The sequence below is a fragment of the Muntiacus reevesi genome, chromosome 12 (assembly GCF_963930625.1).
Source record: "Muntiacus reevesi chromosome 12, mMunRee1.1, whole genome shotgun sequence".
In the NCBI taxonomy this organism is placed as follows: Eukaryota; Metazoa; Chordata; class Mammalia; order Artiodactyla; family Cervidae; genus Muntiacus; species Muntiacus reevesi.
Window position 1 is genome coordinate 56,549,710 of NC_089260.1, and position 24,556 is coordinate 56,574,265.

General features: G+C 43.8%; 1 protein-coding gene across 4 annotated transcripts in view; it reads right to left on the reverse strand.

Annotated features, from left to right (window-relative positions):
* Positions 1-2,265: 2,265 nt before the first annotated feature.
* Positions 2,266-24,556, reverse strand: part of RGS20 (regulator of G protein signaling 20) — a 52,316-nt gene continuing 30,025 nt past the window's right edge. For all 4 annotated transcript variants that reach the window (XM_065902786.1, XM_065902784.1, XM_065902788.1 and 1 more), the window contains 4 exons: positions 9,768-9,916; positions 6,983-7,069; positions 5,561-5,795; positions 2,266-4,691 (listed from right to left, as the gene is read on the reverse strand). In XM_065902786.1, the coding sequence (XP_065758858.1) occupies positions 4,503-4,691; positions 5,561-5,795; positions 6,983-7,069; positions 9,768-9,916 (660 nt within the window). In that variant the 3' untranslated portion in view covers positions 2,266-4,502. The remainder of the gene's footprint in view (positions 4,692-5,560; positions 5,796-6,982; positions 7,070-9,767; positions 9,917-24,556) is intronic.

Consider the following 24,556-nt stretch of genomic DNA (forward strand, 5'->3'; position numbering starts at 1 on the left):
GACTTCCACAATGATTGCCTCCAGTTCAAAGTATAGTTTGGGGATTTGAGGTATCAAAAACAACAAAAGTGGTGAGATTTAAGGTGTTTTAATCAACAATTACTCTTTCCTGCCACCTGCAGCCCCCCACCTCGACCCCATTTAGCTGTAGAAAATTAGCCATTCAAGAAGAATTGAGGGACTTCCCTGGTGGTCCAGTGGTTAAGCCTCTACCTTCCACAGCAGGAGGTGTAGGTTTGGTCCCTGGTAAAAAAATTAAGATCCCATATGCTGTAGGATACAGCCAAAAAGTCAAACAAGAATGTCCCACCAGGAAACGTAAGGTGAATAGTCACTGATGTAAAAATCCACGTGTTTCTCCAAGTTTCAGAAATAAGCAAAGTGCCAACATTGAAGACACTACTTCACAATGAGTAGGACAGAGGTACTGCCTGATGAGTTCCTAGGTCAAACTGGTGGTGGGGGCTCCCCTCACCCCCAACGTAGTTCCTAGGATGCATGACACAAGTGAAACCAGTCCAGTGCAACAGCTGTGACGAGTAGCTGTGAGTTAGGGAAGGTGGAGCCCATGCATTTCTGTGAGAAACTTGTTCACTGCTGTGTTCAGCACCTCGGAGAATGGGTGCACCCAGTGGGGGCTCATGGAATAGTTTTCTTGCTTCTGTTTGTGTTATATCTCGACTGGGGGAGCTGAGCCATGAAGGCTGTCCCACGACTGTGGACCTGGGGTAGGAGGGCAGGTGACGAGTGCCGGCAATGTTGTGGACTCGGTTCCAGGAAGAAGTAACAAGCTCCAGCCTTGGGAGGTCTCTTCTATTACTTCGGTTCTGCAAAGTGATGCAACAGGTTTATTATTAATTAAAAATTTTATTCAAATCAACCTGTGTACTCTGGTACTTGTTTATCTAAGTGGTGGAGGGAAGATGAAAGCACAGATGACTGCCTCCAATGACTTGTTCTGATTCATCTCCCCAGTGCTATAAAAAGACAGCTAATTATTTTTTTTTCCTTAATGGCCCCAACTGCAGAGAGAAACAACATTTCATATTGATGTGCCATAGAGTCCAGTTAAATTAGCCCAGGTGTTTCCATAATTGGAAGACTGAGCTGCTTTGACACAAAAGGGCTTTTCCACTCTTATATGTGGCTGACAGTATGTATCCAAGTTACCTTTGTAATAGTGCTGTTAGAAAGTGTAGCTGATAGAAAAACAGAATTGTGAAAGCCCTGGGAAGGGAGGGCATTGCTGTATCTCGTCTCTCTGGCACTAGTTCCCAAACATGATTCATTTAGGGGATACCTCATCCCCATGTGACCCTGCTGGGTCTGTCATTCAGGGTCCCGTCCCACCCCACCTGTGCTCCTCCGTGGGGTTACTGTATGAAAGGTGGGATGATAGATAAGTGCTTCCACTGGACAAGCTGAGCCAGGAGGAGCTGCCCCCCAGGCTCCTTGTACTTTCTACCCGATGTGTGCAGAGACCCTCTGTGTGTGATGAGCCGAGGGAAGTTGGGATGGGGAAGGGAGGTCAGGGTCCTGTCCTGCAGACATTGCAACTACCCTGGACTTCTGCTAATGGAAGCCAGTCCATTTACTTTCTGTTTATGCTAGTTTAAGATAGATTTCTATAACAAGCAACTGAAAAAAGAAATGTTTTCATATTAAATGGTTTCGGATGAATTCTTGAGTTCAAAATAAATGCATGATTCTAAGTAAAAGTGAGATAATACAACATCAAAACCTGTGGGAACACTGCTAAGATTTCCAGTTAATTACAGAAGTGTTTTTGATCCAGAAGAAGCATTGAAGTCCCAGGGGAATACCAGGCTGATTTATCTCAGGATTGTTTCATATACACAGATGGCCCTACAGATTCACACATTGGATTTGTTCATGGTGGGCTTCCCTGTTGATGCAGATGGTAAGGAGTCTGCTTGCAATGCAGGAGATGGGCATTCAATCCTTGGGTCAGCAAGATCCCCTGGAGAAGGGCATGAGAACCCACTCCAGTATTCTTGCCTGGAGAGCCCCATGGACAGGGGAGCCTGGTGGGCTACAGTCCATGTGGTCAAAGAGGCGGACATGACTGACACTTTTGGGAGAAATGGAAAGGGAGCTCAAGTGAACACAGGGAAGAGCGTGGGGGAGGGGGGGCGGCACACAGATCATGAGGGCCAGGTGGGCGGGCTTAGAGCAGGGAGGTAGCACTTGGACATGAGCTTGCTCCCCTGGGGATTCTCGGGTGATGTCAGCCAGTACCAGGTTCCCAGGTGAGAAGGGGCGGACCAGAGCCTGGTGGGAACTCTGGGGTCATCTTCACAAGCTCCCCGTCGCCTAGAGGGCTTCCAGAGCTCAGCTCCTCTCTGGACCAGTACTCACGGCTGTTGCTCTTTCCACCACACATATCTGTCGTCCTTACTCGGGTGTAAGTGGCTGCAGGGCAGCATCGATGCCTCGATCCCTAAGACATCCTCTTTGTCTAAGGGAAAACATGAGACCCTAGGAGATGGAGTCAGAATCAAGATCCAAACTTTCATTATATAGAAGGGATAAGCAATAAGATCCCATTGTAGAGCACAGGGAATTCTTCAATATCCTGGGATAAACCATTTGTTGTTCAGTTGCTAAGTCCTGTCCAACTCTTTGTGACCCCACGTATGCCAGGCTTCCCTGTCCTTCACCATCTCCCAGAGATTGCTCAAACTCATGTCCACTGAGTCAGTGATGCCATCCAACCATCTCATCCTCTGCCATCCCCTTCTCCTGCCCTCAATCTTTCCCAGCATTGGTCTTTTCCAGTGAGTCAGCTCTTCACATCAGATGGCCAAAGTACTGAAGCTTCAGTCAGCTTCAGCATAGCATCAGTGTTTCCAATGAATATTCAGGGTTGATTTTCTTTAGAATTTACTGGTTTGACCTCCTTGCTACCCAAGGGACTCTCAAGAGTCTTCTCCAGCACAGTTTGAAAGCATCAATTCTTTGGTGCTCAGCCTTCTTTATGGGCCAGTTCTCACATCCGGATAAACCATAGTGAGAAAGAATATACATAGGTACAACTGAATCACTGCTGTACCACAGAAATCAATCAACACTGTATAAACCAACTATACTTTAACAACAACAAAGTACATGAGAGGGTTTAACGTCTTGGAAAGGAGGAAAGAGCAACTTCACTGGAGCTGGGCTCAGGAGAGAGCATGGATGCTGGTCCACGCAGATATATAGGTCATCAGGAAGATGGAGGCTGAGGGGCACCTTGGTCAAGTAAAGGACAAGAAGAGGTGTTTGCTGAGAATAAAGACCAGGGGCTCAAAGAGTATAATGAAATCTTCAGATTGAAGGGCCAGGGAGTGGGTGACCAAGAGGAAGGCTGTCCTGTGAAGGCTGAGGCACAAGTGTGGTTCAGTCTCTAAGTTGTGTCCGATCATTTGTGACCTCAGGCTTCTCCGTCCATCGGATTCTCCAGGCAGGAAGAATACTGGAATGGGTTGCCATTTCCTTCCCCAGGAAATCTTCCTGACCCAGGGCTTGAACCTGGGTCTCCTGCATTGCATCTGGGTTCTTTCCTGACTGAGCTTCATGCAAATTATGTTCTGGATACATTTCTTCCCCACTCATTTATAGTGATGGTTTAGATCTGTAAGGCTGTATTTTCACCTGTGAGCTATGAATTTATTCTGTTCACTGTGATAAAAAACAGTGGGCTCTAAAAATGAAATCCTGGTCTGGGAACTAAAAGAGAATCTTGAGTGTGTCTGTACTTACTTAATCTTATATTTCCCAAATAGTTATATGTGCAAAAAAAAAAGGCTGAGATAAAACTCTTGTGCTTTATTTTTTTAGGGTGAAAATGCCCATGTTTCTTTCAGTACTAAAAAAGGAAATATACTTATTTGAATGTTTTTGATGAATGCCACTAAGTTGAAAATTCATTCTTTAGGTTGGCAGGCTCTGGTAATAAAAAATAAAGGTAACTTGTCAACAAAAGGATTTTCTAAACACTGCTTCTCTTACCAAACTTCTGATGCTGATCCAGTTAAGAGCACGGTGCTTTACATCAACCATGTAAGATACAAATGCACATATATGCATTTAGCAATACATAGATGTATCCTAACATACAGTGGGATACCAATTTTACAAGTAGAGGTCACATTTTTATAAAATGGGAATCTGGGTCCTGTTTGTTCCCATGATGTACACTTTGAAGGCAATGTGGCATCTTCTTGTATATCCTTTGTCACTTGAGAACAAACTACTGTCACTGTAAATGTAACTACACAACCTCTCTACAGAGCCATACCCCAGTCTTTCCAAAAGGATCAGGAAAGGTGGCTGCAGTTTTCTTGATGAATGTATCAGTTTTCTGCAGAAGAAAGCGTCTGTTATTAAAACAGCCTGAATATGACCAGCAGAAGACACTACCGCCTCTAAAGTCCCTGTCCTAGACGGAGCCCACGAGTTCTTGGATTATTTTATTAATAATAAATATCTTTGATATCCTAGGCTTCCACTGCTTTCTCGGATAAAGAGCGGAGCAGGTCTTTGTAGAGAGCGGAGTTCATGAAGCGGGGGTATGAGTCCCTGTGCATCAGCGTGTAGATCTGCAGCTGGGCATCGTCAAAGATGTTCTGGGAGGGCTCGGCCATGCTCCTGTTGATGGCCTCCCGCACGCGCGAGTCCAGGCTGACCTGGCGGAGGCGGGGGAAACACCAGGCTCATCAGACATGGTCCTCTCTGGACATTCACCCCCAACTCCCACAGCTTGTTCGACTTTTTAAAAAGCCCAACCAAGCAAAGTTGTCCCCAGTGCTAAGCTGCCAAAGGAGGAACTGAACACAGGACAGGGGTCCCAAACTTCAGAGGCGTTGGAAGCCCCTGGTGGGTTGGTTAAACCGGGTGGGGCCCCTGCAGAGCTTCTGGCTCAGTGGATCTGGGTGTGGGTGAGAATCTGCATCTCCCATGAGTTCTCGGCGATGCTGGTAAAGTGATGCTTATGGGTGTTGCATTTCTTTTTGTTTTAAATTTATTTATTTTTAATTGAAGGATAATTGCTTTATGGTATTGTATTGGCTTCTGCCAAACATCAACATGAATCAGCCACAGGTATACCTGTGTCGCCTCCCTCTTGAACCCCCTCCCACCTCCCTCCCCATCCCATCCCTCTAGGTCACAGAGCACTGGGTTGCGCTCCCTGCCACACAGCAAATTCCCGCTGGGTATCTATTACAGACGGTAATATACATATGTTTCCATGCTACTCTCTCGATTTGTCCCACCCCCCTCTCCTTCCCCCATAACAGTGTTTACAGCCAGACACAAAGACAGCTCCTTCTGGAGAATCTGATGAAAGTTACACACACTTTCCCCAGGAAACTACTCACGATCTTTCACAGATTTTCGAGGGTACTTGGCACCCATTGGTGGGACCACTGCTCAAGTCTATGATGAGTGGGGGGCAGGGGGGTTCCATATTCTGGAGCAGCGGTAAGCTGGCCGGGGGACCAGACACTGAAGGGGTCCTTTTTGCCCATGGCCTCGACCTCTGGCGGGCACCTACCTCCTTAGGAGAGAGAATAGAAATGTAGTTTTCATATATGACCCTCGCTTTCTCTTCAATCATGGCTTTATTCACTTCTTTCTTCAGCTCCTCGCATGCCATCCAGAAGAGCATGTTCTCCTCGCTGAACTCGGTCCGCAGAAACTCCCGGAAGGCGTTCCTGCCCGCGGGCGTGAGCATGAGCTTGTCAAAGGACTGAGCCCAGGCGCTAGCCTCCTCCAGGGTGGGACCCGGGCTGGGGGTGGGAGGAAGGGGTGTGGGGAGCTGAGGGATCGGGGGCTGATGAGAATTCAGCCCTGGACAGATGTCCTTTTCCCTCCGAGAATGAAAACATGCACCCAGGCCCTTTCAGGCCGAGAAAGAGTTGTCCTCATTCCTCAACCCTTCAGCAAAAATATGAGCATGGATTGAATTGTGTCTCCTAAAAAAGAGATGCTAAAGTCCTGACCCTGGACCTTGCATTAGAAGTAGGATCTCTGCAGGTTTAACCAAGTTAAGATGCGGTCGTTAGGAGGGTCCTCACTCAGTATAACTGGTATTCTTATTAAAAGGAGGATTTGGATACAGACAGACACATGCAGAAAAGGTATGAGTGGATAAGTGAAAATAAGTCCATTGATAATATAGGAAGAGAAAGACACTTTTAAATTTGGCATTATGGAAAGTAATTTATATGTTTTTCTCAACTTTAAAAAAAAAAACACTTCAAAAAATAACATATTAGCTAAAGTATAAAAGAAGAGTTAAGAAAAAATGGACCTTTAAAATTTTCCTGAACCTCAACATAATGTGTATTTCATTATGTTCTTTTATTTAAAAAGGTGAATCACATAAAAATAAAATATATCACATGTTTTGCCAAGAAGTCTCAATTTATATTTGTGATTAACAGGCATTACATTAATAATGGAACTGACTTTTCTCCCTGTCACACAATAAATTGAAAGGAATCTGCTGGAATTTCCCTGGTGGTCCAGTGGTTAAGACTCTAAACTCCCAATGCAGGAAGCACAGGTACAGGTTCAATCCCTGGTCAGGGGACTAAGATCCCACATGCAATGTGGTCAAAACATTGTTTTAAATTAAAAGGAATAATTAAAAGGAATTCTGCCGAGTGAAAATGTGATGCAACATTATGATCTGATATTAAACTGCAGTTAGAGAAGCTATTCTAGCGACACATATAATGCAAAACACCAAAAAATTCCAGCTGGGCACCCATGGGATGATGGATGTTCACTTAACTTATGTGAACATGTGCAAGTTAAATATTTACGTGGAATACCTTAGGATTATACAGCGCTGAATGTCAACTATATCTCAAAAAAAGTAATTGGAAGAAAAGAAAAAATAATAAGGAATTAAAAATAGCAAGGCTGGCATTTCTGTCAATTCAGTGAACTAAACACTATGAGATTTTACCTTTCTTCACAGGTGGGAAGGTCTTCGGTTCTGACTTCATAGGAAGTCCTTCTAAGTCTCTGTTCCTCCTGGTTTCTTACAGTGAGACTGCATGAAAGGAGATGTACACGTGAGGGTTGAGATCACTCTGTATCAAGTAACAAGTTCCTTGTTTTCTTGACACAAATGACTGTGCTTTGTTTTCTTAAGAAAACCAAAAGTATGACAAGCAAGTATTAGCAAAATAAATTCTACATATAATACTCTGGTCTACACGAATGAGGGACAGTTTACATTTAGAATAATAATTCTTTTCCTAAAACAAATGAGCAGTTAGGTTGTCTGTGCTTTGGGGCTATTTGTAGTTATTTTGTGTGGATGTCTGTTTTTACTTCTCCTGAGTAGACACTCAGGAGTGGAAATATTGTCACATGATGACTCTATTTTTAACATTTTGAGGAAGTCCCACACTGTTCTCCTCCAAAGCAGCTGCACCATGTCACGTTCCCACCAGCAATGCTGGCGGGCTCCAATTCCTCCACACCCGGACCAGCCCTTACTATTGTCTGTCTTTCTAATTCTAGCCATGTAGGTGCCTACGAAGGGTATCATGCTGTGTGTCTGATTTGTATTTTGCTAATGACCCATGACACTGAGCCTCTTTTCAAGTATTTATCAGCTATTTGTCCATCTTCTTTGGAGACACCTTCTTGAGTTATAGTTTGACTAAATTCTCTGTTACTTTGCTCTCATACTTTGAAGACATTGCTCTCATCTTTCACAGATGCACATACCACATGATACTTGGTTTCTGACTGTGATAATGACATCCAGGCATAGATTTATATTTTATTCACCATAGTTGTTATTAGTAGGAGGAGCCTGCTCTGGGGCCTGCAACTACCTGCCCCCCAACACACCATCAGTCCCAGACTTTGTTAAAAGCCATGATCCTGCCTCCTATGCCTCTAAAGGCAGCAGATCGGGGACTGGGTAGATAGGATAAATGCCAGCGGCATCCCACAATCATGGGGACATCTCTGAGCATCTTTCAGGCACCATCTCACTGAGCCTGATAAGCAGAGTGAAAAGTGCAGAAGAAGGGGCTTAAATGTGGTCTCTTCTCCACTGATGGGTCTCCTTCCCACTAGGGGGTCCTGGACACTCATGGTGTAGGGGATGCCAACACACCCTTTCCTCTGGTCCCCTGCTGGGTCCTCTAGACTCCTACTCAGGGCTGAAGGCTTGCCTCGAATGCCAGGCTGCTCAGCCCTGTATTCCCACCGGAGTTTGGAGTTCTGTCCCAAATGGACAGACCTCCCAACATTGGGTCCCATCAGTCCTCAGAGGGTCACACTCACTGGAGTGGAACTTCTTGGAAATTAACGCCAACCCGAGGCAAGCAGGAGCAAACCAAACAAACTGTCCTGGACATTTAATTTTCAACCTTCAGCTCCCCTGATCACCTCATGTGATTCTGTCACTGATCTATTCCAGGGTTTCTTCTCCACGGTCTGGGTCTAACTCGCAGTCAAGCCTAAGTACATTACAATGGTTTTATTGACTAAAGCTACATGCACATTTGGTTGGCACGAGGCATGCTTCATATACAAGATTTCAGAGATGCAATCTAATGCCCATGTGATTTCTGAGGGTAAATCATACCCCTTTCTCCAGATTTTCAACAGTGACTCAGTCAAGTTGTATCTCTTTTTTTAAGCAATGAATGTATATCTTCCTCTCCGAGTAAGTTAGCCTGTATTTTAAGCTTTTCCTCTCTCTGTCCAGCATAAATTTTAATACTTTTCTTTATCAAAATCAATATTAATAGAATAGAAGCAGGAGAATATAAAATGCAGGCTCATGCTCTTTCATAATCCTAATCTTTAAGACCCAGATTAAATTGTAACTCCTCCAATAAGTGTTTATCACCAAGTAGAGGGCCTTTAATTCACTGTTTTTTGACAATTTAGGCACCATTTTTGCCCAGATATTAATATTCAATCATCAGCTGGCTTAGATTGTTCTTTAGACATTTGATATACATTAGTTAGCCTGATTTCAGGGACTTGACTATGTCCCTTCAGAGCTAGGATGCAGTCTTGTCTTGGTTTTTTTTCCCCAATATTTATTTTTTTTTAATTAATTAATTTTGCCTGTGCTGGGTCTTCGTCGGGACGCTGGCTTTTTCTCTAGTTGCAGCAAGTGGAGTCTACTCGCTAGCTGCGGTGTGCGGGCTTCTCATTGTGGTGGTTTCTCTTGTGGAGCGTGGGCTCTAGGTGCACTGGCTTCAGTAGTTGAGGCACACAGGCTCAGTAGTTGTCTGATGGGGACCCTAGAGTCCATGGGCTTCAGTAATTGTGGATCTTGGGCTCAGCTGCCCCATGGCATGTGGGAATCTTCCCAGACCAGGGAACAAACCCATGTCCCCAGCACTGGCAGGCAGATTCATAACCACTGGACCACCAGGGAAGACCTTGTGTTTTTATTCACTTGGCTGACCCCAGGCTTAGTGGGGGGACGTGGGATCTTTTAGCTGCGGTATGTGAGATCTAGTTCCCAGAACAGAGATCGAACCCCGGCCCCCACATTGGGAGCACAGAGCCCCAGCCACTGGACTCCCAGGGAAGCCCTCATCTTGGTTTTTTATCTGTTTTGTTGTTTTTGTGGTCCTTTATAAAACCCATATCAGTGTCAGCCATATAGCATTTGCTTAAAAAGCACTTACTGAATCATCATAAGCTGGCACTGATCAAGGTACCGTTTTCTTATCAGGAGCATGGTCATAACAAAGCCACCAGCTTACCAGGAACAGCTGCAGCAGCAGCACCAGCAGAAGCAGCAAGCGTTGGACCCCTGGTTCTCCACTCCCGGCTGGCCGGGGGCGCAGGCTGCAGGCTCCTGGGCTGCGCACACTGGCCGCTTCCGCATCTCCATCCATTCTGACCCCATCGGCTGCAACAGAAGTGGGGGGGGGGGGCAGAGTTAGCATCAGGTAAGCTGGAGATTCCACTGTTTGCATCATTGAGAAGATGCAGTGTGACTCTATCCCATCATCTCCGCTAATTCTGGTAAAAGTTGGTCCTTAGAACCTATTCGTGTGTGTGTGCTAAGTCACTTCAGTCATGTCCAACTCTTTGTGACCCCATGGACTGGGCCCGCCAGACTCCTCTGTCCGTGGGATTCTCCAGGCAAGAGTACTGGAGTGGTTTGTGATGCCCTCCTCCAGGGGAACTTCCCAACCCAGGGATCGAATTATGTCTCCTACGTCTCCTGCATTGGCAGGTGGGTTCTTTACCATTAGCGCCACCTGGGAAACCCTTAGAATCCATTCATTTATTGTTTATTCACTGTCTAGAATCTGCCATGTGCTGTGATAAATTCTGGGAGCGAAACAATGAATGGAGGTCCCTGCGCCAAGTTGCTCACAGTTCGGTCAAGGAGGTAGATGCTGACAGGACATCCCTTGACATCACAGTGAGGACCTCCCACAGGTGCATTTCCCAGTTTGAGTCCCCCCAACCCTACCCCTGCTGGACCAATATCGCGGGGCATGTGGGGGCAACTGCACTGACTGGATCACAGTGGCAAAGCTCTTGGAGTCGCGCCTGTGTTCTGCTCAGTGATGCCCTGGGTACACCCAGGAGACAGTGACCCCCCGCCCACAAATGTGCTGCCACCTGTGATGCCCTGGCCTTCCTTCCCGGACATGGCACCCCCGGAAACTCCTTCAACCCTCCCGTATCCTGAGAACTACAGGAATGACTGAAGGAGAGAACTATAAAAGCAGCATAAGAAAGAGAAATTGCTGAATCCATTTTTAACTTTTGATACAGTGGTTGAAAAATTGTTGGCAGAGGAAAAGGAAAAAGATTTAAAGCCCCGTTAAAGAACCTTAAATAGGTCTTTGGAAATAAATTTTGTATTTGTTATTCCACTCCAACATTAGATTTATCTATTCTTACTACCACTTATCGTTTTGTGTTATTGGACTTTGTTTTAATTATCATAGTTCTATTATGTGTTTTCATATTGAGTAGGCTAAATTGTCTTTATGAATTAAAACCAAAAAAGGTTTTTGGCTGTTCTTGCCTGTTTGTTCTTTCAGGGGAAACAGCTTGTCAATCCCACGCAGAATTCTGGTTAAGACCATGTTGAATTTACAAGAAATATTTGCGAAAAATGACACCTGTTCCAGCACCTATCGAGGATGACCGCGTCATAGACTTTGTTCTATTACAAGTTCATCATTAAAACCGTGTAGTCTGTAAGCTTTAATTATATGCGATGGCCCATCTCTGGGCACCCTGCCCCCTAGGTAATGAGCATTAAGCTAAAATACCTTTGTTCGGCTTACAGGAAACATCTTGACCTGGCCCAACCTCTTTGCAACAGAGTCAATCATCTTAGTGTGCTGGCTTTTTGTTTGTTTTTAGTTTTACGTATTTATTTTTGGCTGTGCTGGGTCTTTGTTGCTGCTCTTCTTATTGCTGTGACTTCTCTTGATGTGAAGCACAGGCTCTAGGAGCACAAGCTTCAGCAGTTACGGCTCACAGGCTTGGTAAGTTGCAGCTTGAAGGCTTATCTGCCCCATGACATGTGAGATCTTCTGCCCCATGGCATGTGGGATCTTCCCTCACCAGGGATCAAACCAGTGTCCCCTGCATTACAAGGTGCATTCTTAACTACTGGGCCACTGAGAAGCCCCTGCTGGCTTTCTGAATAAAGTCACTATTCTTTGCCCCCAAAACTGGTCTTTTAATTGACTGGCCTGTCCTGGTCATGAGCAGGCTGAGCCTGGACTCATTAACAACAGCTTTGGATTAGCCCTTGTCTTTTGATTACACAAGGATGTAAGTTCCAGGACAGAACGAGAGACCCATCAGAGGGGTGGTACTGTCCCTCATCCACAGGCAGAACGATGCTCACAACAACTGTCCAGAGCATCCAGCCTGGGCAGTCCATCCTCCCAGGTGGACCCAATCCTCACCGCATCAGTGGCATTTCAGTGGCGCCAGAGACAGACGACGCTCTCACTTCATTTAGGACGTGGAGGGGCAAAGACAAGCCAGCACAATCTCCAGACTAATCAGCTTTGAACCACGGATGCTCTAGGTAACTGTTATTTTCTCAAAGATACTGATGCAACTTGCCTCATTAAAAACAAAATCCCAGGCCTTCCCTGGTGGCTCACTGGTCAAGAATCCACCTGCCAATGCAGGAGACACAGGTTCAGTCCCTGGTCTGGGGAGATCCCACATGCCGCGGAGCAACGAAGCCAGTGCGCCACGATGACTGAGCGCGGGCCCCGGAGCCCAGGAGCTGCATGCCCTGAGCCCATGTGTCCTAGAGCCCGCGCTCTGCAACAAGAGAAGCCACCAAATGAGAAACCTGAGCGCTGCAGCTAGAGAAAACCCTGAGCAGCAACAAAGACCCTGCACCGCCAAAAATAAAGAAATAATTTTTTAAAAATCCCAGTTGTTTCTCAAAACAAAAACAAAAACAAAAACGGATTGTGACATGGCCATGTCAGCAGGCTTCAAGAGACTCCTGTTTCAATATCTTTGCAAGACTGGCTCTTAAAGTTTGATTTCTGTTCTCTTCATACTTTCTTCCTCTCTTTGAGTCAGTATGGGTATTTTATTACTTCCTGAAACATAAGCCATCCCTTTCATTGTGTTTTCAAATTTATTGGAACTTATCATTATAGGTTATCTTAATTGTTTGGTCGAGACGCTTTAAATTACTGAAGGCCTGTTCAACAGGCAAACATGTAGTAACTTATGGGAGAGTTGTGTAAGTGTCACTAAATATTTGTAGAGAATTAATTTTTCAAATTTCATAGTTAATTAATATGAAGACTAACAACATATATTAAATACCTGCCTATATACAAGATTTTAAAAAATATGCCATTGTCATATGGGTTAGTTCAGCTCATCCTTTCAGACACTGATATGTGGTCTGATTTGCCAAATGAGCTTTATGCATCTTTTTTTTTGGCCTCCATCATGTGTGGGAGAACTCTGAAGACATTTCATTTCCATCTGCTCTAAGCAACACAGAATCAGTACTCCTTTGACACTGCCATTCTATTCTTGTGGGCTAAGTGTGGCGCAGACTACTAGCCATAATTTCAGTGTCTGTTGGCATGATCTAAGCATGAGGCCCCAGCAACTAGCCTTTGTTTAAGGGTCCAGAGGTTTAGAAGTTAAGATGAATGTAAAATCAATGTCAGTGACCTCAGAAACTGTTTCTATAATTTATGGCAGCCCGAGGAAATGGTAAAAAACATGTTGGCAGTTTATTAAATGTTCTGTAGTCCACCAGGCTCCTCTGTCCATGGGATTTTCCAGGCAAGAATACTGGAGTGGGTTGCCATTTCCTTCTCCAGGGGATCTCCCCACCCTAGTGATCGAGCCCGCGTCTCCTGCTTGGCAGGCAGATTCTTTACCACTGAGCCACCTGGGAAGCCCTATTAAATAGTTAGATCTTAACTAAGAGATCATCCTACTCAAACATGGTTTTTCCATTCCCAGGAACCTAACATTTAAGAGAACTCTTTTCAAAATCAAGTTTAAAAAAATGTAAATTCTTAATCTTGATCAAAATCTTTGGTAATTTGGAATTGAAAGGAGTAACTAAGTCTAAAAAAATTTAGCCTAACAGTGACTCTCTCAGAAAAGTTATTTTCTTGTAAACTTAAACTTGGCAGTTGGATTCCATGAATAGCTATTTATTTTCATTATGGTTTCCAAATTCTGAAAATGGCCATTATTCAATTACACATAGGGAATATGATGAAAGAACAAGCATTGCTCGGGGGAAAAAAAAAAATCTCTTAAAAGGGCCTGATTCTAAGCTGTAGATTCATAGACAAGGCCCCGATGAAGGAGAACCAAGAACCTTCAAGGACATAACATTAAAACCATCCCCAGGATGATCTTACCATCAGTAGGAAGTGATGGGCCCTGAAAGAGGTAAGCCAGAACATAAGGAAATTTGAAAGACAAACTCCCCCTCCAGTGCTCTCTCTTTATAAGGACACCCTTTACAAGGACACCCTGGTCTTTATAAGGAGACTCTGGTCCAGTCTGACCTCATCTGCACTTGATTGCATCTGCAAAGGCCCTTTTCCCAAATAAGGCCACATTACAAGTGTGAATAGTATTCAAGGATAATTAAGAGAACAATGCTTCATATTTGTATGGGGCTTCATAGATTACAGGAGACTTTCATATGTATTACCTCATTTGTATTTTTCCCCACATTTCCGTGAGCCAAGAAAGACAGTTATTAGTTCCTTTTCTCAGGTGAAGAAACCAAGGCTCAAAGAGGCTTACCTCATCCCTGAGGTGCCTCTGATGACCTATAGCCTGGCTGGCCAAGCCCATTGACTCTCTTCATGCCAGTTTGTCAATCCAAGGGCCTTCTGCAGAAATCTGACAGCTCAGCACAGACACATGCATTTCATTTTTTTCAGATGCCTGCATTTTATAACACACTAATGTGACAATATTTCCAGTTATGACGTTTACTTTGACCTGTACGTGATCTAATCTACTTAATTTTTAGGCCAAGGGAGCTAAGTGACTTTTCCACGGCCCCTTGGCTAGTTGATAGTGTGTAAGTGACTAGACTCTACAAACTGCTCACACATACACATGCACACACACATGACTCATTTTCTTTCTGATACATTATGCTGCTTCCCTTCAGACTGTACATATTTACATCTTCTTAAAAAACTTTAACCATTTTTTAAATTGAAATATAGTTGATTTACAATGTTGTGTTGGTTTCAGGTGCCCAACAGTGATTCGGTTACTTTGAATAATCTTTTCCAGACTCTTTTCCATTGTAGGTTACTATAAGATATTGAATATTGTTCTCTGTGCTATACAGTACATCCTTTTTTCCTATTTTATATACAGATTCTTTACCATCTGAGCCACCAGGGGAGTGCATTTTATATACAGTACTGTGTATATGTTCATCCCAAACTCGTAATTTATCCCTCTTCCCGATCTGTGACTCTATTTCTGTTTGTAAATAAGTTCATTTGTATCATTTTTTAAGATTCTGCATGTAAGTGATATCACATGATATTTGTCTTTCTCTGTCTGACTTAATATGATATTGTTATAAACATTAATATATACCCATTGGAGAAGGAAATGGCAACCCACTCCAGTGTTCTTGCCTGGAGAGTCCCAGGGACTGGGGAGCCTGGTGGGCTGCCGTCTATGGGGTCACACACAGTCGGACACGACTGAAAAGACTTAGCAGCAGCAGGTATTTAGATATTCCCATCAGTTTTTTCATTTCTTTTGGCCCCAAATGCAGAAACCATTTGCAAATATAATTGCAGATATAAGATTTCATCAAAGGCAAAACTGTAAATCCAAACTTAAAAGCAAAACTTTTTTTTTTTTTGCCTTGCTGGGCGGTATGTGGGATCTTAGTTCTGCGACCGCGTGGAGTCTCAACTACTGGACCACCAGGGAAGTTCCAATAAAACCAATTTTCAAAAAATGAAAATCCCCAGTAAAAAAGGAATACATGCTGGTGAACCCTCAACCAGGCTTCCATGTTGAGCACAGAGGCACACAGAGAAATCAGAGTTCCGCTGAACTCTTCAATCCTTCTCCCAGCCCCAGAAATCACCAGTGTTAAGATTTCAATGTGATTCTTTCCAGAACCATTTCTTTATCTCTTTTTTGGTTGTGCCATGAAGCATCTGGGATCTCAGTTTCCCAACCAGAGATCGAACCCTCAGCCCCTACATTGGAAGTGAGGAATCTTAACCACTGGAGTACCAGGGAAGTCCCTCCAGCACCATTGCTATGAAGATAAGAACACATAATTAACTTTAGTTTAAAACATAGTCTTAGTAATGCTTATCTAAACAGCCTCGGATGCTATATATGACTCTGTGCCTTATGTTTTTTGCTTTAAAAATATATCAGAAATCTTACTGGATGTGACATGTAGCTCTGACTCCTTCATTTAGTAGGTGACTAGGCTCTCATAGTTTAGATGCTTCGACATATCATGACACAATTACTCTTCCCCCTAGAGACCATAAAAGATTGGCAGATTTGACTATATAAAAATTCTAAACTTGGGAGCCATGAGCTAATATAAACAAGGCTGCCCCTGCCAAGTGTGGGAAAGTTTAAGTATCAGAAAGAAAATATTAACTGTAATGAAAAAAACATCAGATGTGTGTGAATCTGTGATTTCACAGTGATGTGAAAACACTCACTGTTACTTTTAGAAAATGTTAGGGAACCAACTGATTTTGAAAACTGGTAAATACTGACAGAGAATCAAGGTTTTATCCTGTCTTTTCCAACACAAACATGACTTCAGGATAACCTAAGAATTGATACGGAGAAATTTCTCTTTACAAAAATTTGCTTGTTGTTTAGTTGCTCAGTCATGTCCAAATCTTTGCAAGCCCATGGACTGTAGCCTGCCAGGTTCCTCTGTCCATGAGATTTCCCAGGCAAGAATACTGGAGTGAGCTGCCATTTCCTTCTCCAGGATCTTCCCGACCTAGGGATAGAACCTGAGTCTCCTGCATTAGCAGGCAGAGTCTTTACCACTGAACCACTAAGGAAGTCCCTTACAAAAGTTTACTAGCTAATAAATGGAGATGTTCCCGCCTAGGCCATAGTATCTGACCACCTCTCATACACATTATGGGGCTTCCCTGGTAGCTAAGTGGTAAAGAACCTGCCTCCCAACGCAGGAGACATAAGAGACATGGGTTTGATCCCTGGGTAGGGAAGATCTCTTTGAGGAGGTCACGGCAACCCACTCCAATATTCTTGGCTGGGAAATCCCAAGGACAGAGGAGGCTGATGGGCTACAGTCCATGGGGTTGCAAAAGAATCAGACACGACAGTGAGCAGCAGCAGCACACACATTATGCTAGGGCATTAACTTGACTTGATTTCCTCTATCTCGCCCTCAAAGAGCTCTCCTAATATTTTACGTGATGCTAGGGAAGAATGAAGGCAGGAGAAGGGGGTGACAGAGGGTGAGATGGTTGGATGGCATCACCAAGTCAATGGACATGAGTTTGACCAAACTCTGGGAGATTGTGAAGGACAGGGAAGCCTGGCATGCTGGAATCCATGGGATCTCAAAGAGTCAGACAAGACTGAGCGACTTAACATCAAATATTTTTTAAAGATTTTTTTAAGTGGATCATTTTTGAAAGTCTTCATTGAATTTGTTACAGCACTGCTTCTGTTTTATGTTTGGGGTTTTTTGGCCCGGAGGTAGGGTGTGAGATCGTAGCTCCCCGACCACACCCCCTGCACTGCAAGAGGAAGTCTTAGGCACTGGACCAGGGAAGTCTCCCCCAATATTTCTTGGAGCCTGTTCAAAGGACCTGGCTTTTGTTGCTTCTCTGAATTCAGAACAGCTCCTCGCCTTCACCTCCACAGCCACACCTGTTCATTCCCCTTTGGCTGTTTCCTGAGCTCCCCTCGAGGGGTAACATCATCAAGAGAACAGTCTTCCAGGAATATTCTCTGCATCCTCCCGAGACACTCTTTCCCTTGTTCTCTGCAGTAACATTTCTGAGGACTTAGCCCCATTTGCTCCTAATTTTAGCCTCCTTTCGGTCTTTCTGCCTTCTAAGTCTTCCCAGCCTGGGAAAACTCTTTCTATTAATAACATCCTTCCCCCAGATGCAGGATGATTTTTCGCAGATGTGTGTCAGTTTTAGGTTCTGCTCCGACCCCGTCTGCAGGGCGAGTGCATCCAGGGAACGCTCAGTGGTGGTACCTGGTGGAGGGCAGGGTAGGGCTCCTACAGGTTCTCCTTGGGGTCTGGGACTCACCCCAGGGTGGGGTGGAGGAAGCTGTGATCCAGGACCCTCTTAGCCCGAGCCCCTCACTCCTGGTAGAACTGGAAGAAATCTAACGCACAGGCTGGGAAAAGGAACTGTTAGACTTCCTTACTCGTGAGGGAGGAGAAAGCAGTCTGGTATGCCAACCCAGAGGAGCTATTTCTAAGGATGAGTGGCTCTGAGGCTGATTAATCTGGCAAGAAGTCTTTTTTGGCTTCTTGTTGTCTTTCATTGAAGAATCTACACAATGGGACTTCCCTCGTAGCTCAGTGGTTAAGAATCCGACTACCACCCGGGTTTGATCCCTGGTGCAGGAAGATTCCACATGCCCTGGAGTATCGAAGCCCAGTGTGCCCCAACTGCTGAGCCTGTACCTCCTAGAGCTCCACAAGAGAAGCCCCTGAAAAGAGAAGTCTGTGCCCCACAAGTAGAGAGTAGCCCCTGTTCACTGTAACTAGAGAAAACCCTCGAGTAGCAATGAAGACCCAGGGAAGGAAGGAAGGAAGAAAGGAGAGAGGAAGGAAGGAGGAAGAAAGAATATACACAATGGATAACCAACAAGGTCCTACTGTGGAGCACAAGGAACTATCTTCAATACCCTGGGATAAACCATAATGGAAAAAAATTTGCAAAAGAGTCACTATGCTGTACAGTGCGAATTAACACAACATAGTAAATCAACTGAAAAAGAGAATTTACACAGTGGGGTTTGAAAAACAGACCAACTGAAATTAGAGGGTGGATCACAGTGCACAACTCTCCTTGGAGTTAGCTACCTACTCTGAAAATAGCAACAGGTAACCGTGGCTTTCTCTAAATCACATACTCCAGGCATAAACACCAATCACCTGGTGCCAATTAAGTCACAAACAGGCGCTCTGCCTGCCCAGGGCTCCCACCTGTTGTTATTATTAGCAGCTGAGAAATAAGAAGAATCCTGACAACAACGATGTTTCTACTGTTTCGTGGGATCTTGAAGTCAGCTGATTTTAAGTGTGAGAAGCCTGTGGTCTAGTCATCACCAGAAAAAAGTCCGACTCACTCTGGCTCATGAAATATTAATGAGGAGCTAGAGTTACTTGCATTGACTTCAGCACAGTTAATAGACCAAAAGTCAAGTCAAATCTGTGTCTTCCACTTCAGAGGACACAGAAAGCTATCAATGTTTAGTAACCTACCAGTTTTAGAGAGAGATCTTAATGTGTCCTCTAGTTTTCAAATTTTTCTGCCTTTTGGTTTGATTGCCTAAATAATTTCGGGTCTATTGTAAGGAAAAGTTGGTTCATTGTTTTACTAGGGGAAATCAACTGAGAGTTTAATAATAATAGACTTTTTAGAATTATAATTACTTCCAGATGGATGATTACATCTGTCCTTACCTTCTAAAAGAACTACTTAAGTGACCATCTGTTTTTCAGTAACTTTGAATGGAAATCTTTACTCTCTTGTTTAACTGGTTGTCACCAAGTTTGTAACTTGAACCACACTGAAGGTTTTTAAGACTATGATAGTGATGTGCTTTTCTTCTGTCATTATTAAATGAACATATTGTATAACTCAACTTTTGCAACTGCCTTTGGGAAATTAAAGTCTGATCAGAAGGAAATAAATGAATTCTACATGCTTTTACTTGTTCTTTCTTAATATCAATCAACAGTTACAGTGTATTTTGCAAGTACTGATTGAAATGTTGACCGTGGGCATTCCTTACCCCATGAGGCCATGGGACTTTCTCAAGGAGACTGTAGATGACTGCTTAGCCCAGGGCACCTCTGAAAGAATTCAGCATTTACCAAATCTTTGTCTCTATGGCTGTTTCAGGCAGTCTTCAAACTGGTAAAGAATGTGCCAGGTTTGGGTAAGAATTTCTGCCAACTTTTACTGCTTTCTTTCAAAGCAAAGAACACGTGTTCGGTTGCATCCAACTCTTTGCAATCCTGTGGACTGTAACCTGCCAGACTCCTCTGTCCATGGGATTTCCCAGGCAAAAATACTGGAGTGGGTTGCCAGTTCCTCCTCCAGGGGATCTTCCTGACCCAAGGATCAAACCCAAATCTCATGCATCTCCTGCATTGGCAGGTGGATTCTTTACCACTGAGCCACCTGGCTCTCTAAGAATATATGAGCAATCATTGCAATTTACAGAAAAAAACAGGAGGAAATATTTTCAACACAGACAAGTGAATGTCTAAAATCAAAGGGGGTTGCAAAAGAAAAGGACTTGGTGGGTGACAGCTGACAGAGGTGGCTTTCTTCTTGGAATGATGCAAATGAGAAAATGTTCTCAAGTGGATAACAGCGGTAGTTACCCACTCTGAATCTACTAACAGTCCTTAAACTGCACGTGTCTAATGGGTGTCATCTGACATAAGACACTTGCCTGCACTGTGCTTCTGGTGGCTGTCATTCCCGATTCCTGTTTCATCAAGTTCACTTGACTCAGGTATAGTAACTAACTGGGCTTCCTTGGTGGCTCAGTGGTAAAGAATCCACCTGCCAATGCAGGAGATGTGGGTTCAATCCCTAGTCTGGGAAGATCCACTGGAGGAAGAAGTGGCTATCCACTCCAGTATTCTTGCCTGGAAAATCCCATGGACAGAGGAGCCTGGAGGGCTACAGCCCATGGGGCCGCAAATAGTCAGATACAACTTAGCGACTGAACAACAACAATAACTAACTGGACAGTGTTCATTTGGTTGGAAATGATAAAGCCATCCCATGACTGAAAGTTGAGACATATCAGAAAAGGAAAGAAAAATGTCCAGGGATGAAGGGAGACAGAAGATGGTGGGGACTAGTGCCCGTGCTATGCTGCTGCAGTGGAGGGTAGAGGTGATGCCAAGAACGAAGGTGATGCTGGGGAGACAGAAATGGAGCATCCCATGGCACTGGGGCCTGCTCCCTCTGGGGACCAGAGCCCGGCTCTGGAGGGAAATGCTTTATCACAGTCCAGAACCATGGTATTTATCACAAATCTTTGTGTATTTGGGGGGAAAGTGCCATGGAAATCCTTTCCCTGCATGTCATGTTACAGTGGGGAGTCCAGATGGACGTGCTGGGTCGGTGATGTAGCATCCCTGTGCTCTCCTTTATCCACACAGGTTAGCACCAAGGTCAGGAATGCAAGCTCTTTTCCGGTTAAAAGCACTTGAGTGCTCTTTGGCCCAGAGAATTTCAATATTTATAGCCTTTCCTACAATCAACAGGGAAGAAGTGGGTTCCCAAAGTGCACCCTGAGAAACAGAAATGCACAGAATGTAACTAACTACATTTCAGATTTTACTTAATAGGGAAGACAATGGGTAAGTGCAATGAATGCCTCCTAAGTCCTGATTCTGTTTAGTATCATACATATTTCATCTCTACCTCTGGCTTTAAAATCTAAGTAAAACTATAGCCTGGAGGGTATCATGGATTACATGTGCTTCAATGAAACCCTGAGAATGTGACTAGAAATTCCATGTAAATTTAAAGCCTCTACAAGTCCATACTTCTATGAAAGTGCCTGAAATACTGATGAAAGCAGAAGAGCATTGAGAGAGAAACCAGTTTCATCAAGAAGACAAGAGACAACAGACATTGCCGAGGTGGTGAAAAAGGAAACTTTATACATCGTCAGTGAGAATGTAAATGGTGTGGCCACTATGGAGAACGATATGTAAGTTCCTCAAAAAACTAAAAATAGAACTCCCAGATGATCCAACGATTCGACTCCGGTAGATACCCAAAGGACCTGAAGACAAGATTTGGATATCTTATCTGCACCCATGTTTACTGCAGCATTATTCACAGTAGCCAAGATGTTGAAACAACCCAAGTGCCCGTTAAGGATGAGTGAATTATAAAGAGGTGCTATATACACAGGACAGAATATTATTCAGCCACAAGAAAGGAAGATATTCTCCCATTTGGGAAAAACATGGATGGACCTTGAGAACATGGTGTTAAGTGAGGTAAGACAGACAGAAAGACAAGTACTAGATTGTATTGCTTACATGTGGGATCTAAAAAAGTTCAATCTGTAAAAACAGAGACAAATGGTGGTTACCAGGGAAACCCAGAGGGTCCTCCCGAAGCTCCCTGCAGTCTTGGAGTCTGGTCCAGCCTGCGGGCTCTCCTGACCCATTCTGTGTTTACTGAGCGCAAACCTCATACACAACAGGCTTGGAGGAATATTTGCTGGTTGAAGAACTTCTTTTCCACCAGTTACAGCATATGGGTTATGAAATGTACATGCAAACCAAGGATAATAAAAAGTTACAAAAAGGTGTGCTCGTAAGTCACTAAAGCAGGCTTTTCTACATTCAGGTCTGTCTGGGCAAATTTTCTCTTACCCCCGCCCCTCCACAAATTCTACTTGTGGGAAATTCTAGGAAATTCTCCATGATCTGTGACTGGATGGTAGGGTTGGCTAGTCAGACTTGGCCTCTTGTACATTATCAGTTAGAATTTTCACCTGTGATGATAATCCTATTATAAATGATATGAAATATTCAGCTAAAGCTCTTAGGCTGTAATCTAAATCCCTAAGAGCCTTCACAGTCTGAGCGCCCACCCACAAAATCTTTGTATGGATCATTTCTCTCTCCTTTCTTCATTACGACTTTTAAAAAATATTTTATATCAAATTTAACAAAATATTTGTACTTAATTATTTCCTGCCTCCAGTGTCATTTTTTTTCTGCATCAATTTTAAAAATTATTTGTTGATTTAGGGCGTATAGTTTACAATGTGGTGTCAGTTTTGCTGTATAACAAAGTGACTCCGCCATGCGTGTTCATACATCCACACTCTTTTTGGATTTCCTTCCCATTTAGGTCGCTGTGTTAGTACTTTTGGGACTTGCTAACAGTCGTTAAGTTTTCCCATTCATATGAAAATGCTGAATGCTGAAATGGTGGATACCAAAAGGAAACTTAAATCAGAGCCTTTGATTTTTTCTCTCCTAGAGGAGATTGTCTTTCACTGGATTCATGGTCTGTCCTTCTTAATTTTTTTTTTTTTTCCTTGAGAGTGCCTTATCACTCTAAGAAATGTCACTGTTACTGGCTGAACTTACTTTTTTAGCGGCCGCTTCCTACAAGAACCTGGTAGTGGTACTCCACACTGACATTTAGATTATGGATCAGAAGTAACCCTTCGTCTGTAAAGGATTAGAGTAAGTACGGTAGCCGGTGAGAAGTCCATCCCCAGTTCTCTCCCCCACAGATTTTAGGGACAGTGACAGAGTTGAGTAGCTGCAATGGAGGCCACGTGGCCCTCAAAGCCCAAAATATTTACTCTTTTTATCCAGAATCCAGTCTTTGTTAGTCCCCCTCCTGTGGCCATTAATGTTATTCCTTGACACCAGAATAAAATCTTAACTCTTAATCAGGGCCTGCTTTCGCTCAATAATTTCCAACCTATGTGCAGGTTTCCCTTGGTCTGAACGAGCAGATGGAGTAGGAAGCACACCTTACTTCTGTTTACCCCACGGGGCAGTCTCCACACTGACTCAGATCTACACCATCAACCCACAGTCTCGCTCTTCACCCCACGGCCGTACGCAGGCCACCTTTAGACAGACTGGGATTGCTTTTTGATGCCCATCGGCGGATGCCTCCGGAGTACTTTTCCAGCAGGTCGGCTGCTGATGAGAACAGGCTAATAGACATACCAGCACACCTTCACCTCGGTTCCACACTGCCTTCCTGTTCCCAAGACAGTTCTCCAGGGGCTGAGCTGTTGGGATTTTTTTGTCTCCTGTTCCTAGGACGTGTGTGACAGAATCTCTGTTTTGGTTTTCTACAATTTGCACCAAAATATCTCCTGAATTTTAGGTTCCCCACCACCCCACGCCCTGCCAGCATGAAGTATTAGATGGCTAGATATGCTGAACAAGCAGATCCAAAATTGAAAAAATTCTCAGTGAATTGGAATGTTTAATGCTTATGCATTTTAGACTTTTTGTAGGGAACCATAGCCATTCATCTATTTTTGTGTGACCACATAAAGCAGTCAAATATAGGGAACTAGGAATAAAACCCCATCCTAAAGGATGCACAAAAGGCTCATAAAGGAACAATTTCCATTAAAAGATAATCTCTATGCAGTTTCCTCATTCTCAGGCTACATTTGATATATTTTAACAAATAAGTGCTTTATCACAATTAGAACTTAGAGCTTAATACCCTCAGGAGTTTGAATACATGACTAGAAGATAACGGAAGAGATATCTTTTGGAGGTTAGTTAATGATGTGTTTAACCTGAACAGGCAAGCTGTTCATGTTAGATTTTGCGAATGTTTTTCATAACTCTTGTACCATTTTCTTCACCTTTATTTAACCCACATTTATTCCACCTGGTCTGGTATGCTGTTCAGATATTTTCGTTCATAAGCAAGTACTTCATTTTGCCACAAGTACAGTACAGAACTTCCAGGTCATTTAAAGGTCTAGAAATGCCTTATTTGCTGTAGCAGAGACTTAGCTCTAATGAGAATTTGATAAATTCTAGGTTGTTGTAAAACTAGATCCCATAATTCTTTTTTTTTTTTTTTTTGGCTGCACTGCACAGCATGTGGATCTTGGTTTTCTGACCAGTGATCAAAACTGTGCCCTCTGTAGTGGAAGGCAAAGTCGTAACTCTGGACCACCAGGGAAGTCCTGAGACCCCCCAGCTCTTGTGCCTTCACTGCTGTAAGAAGGGCAGACATCTCGGAGTCTGGAGGCTAGACCAGCAAAACCA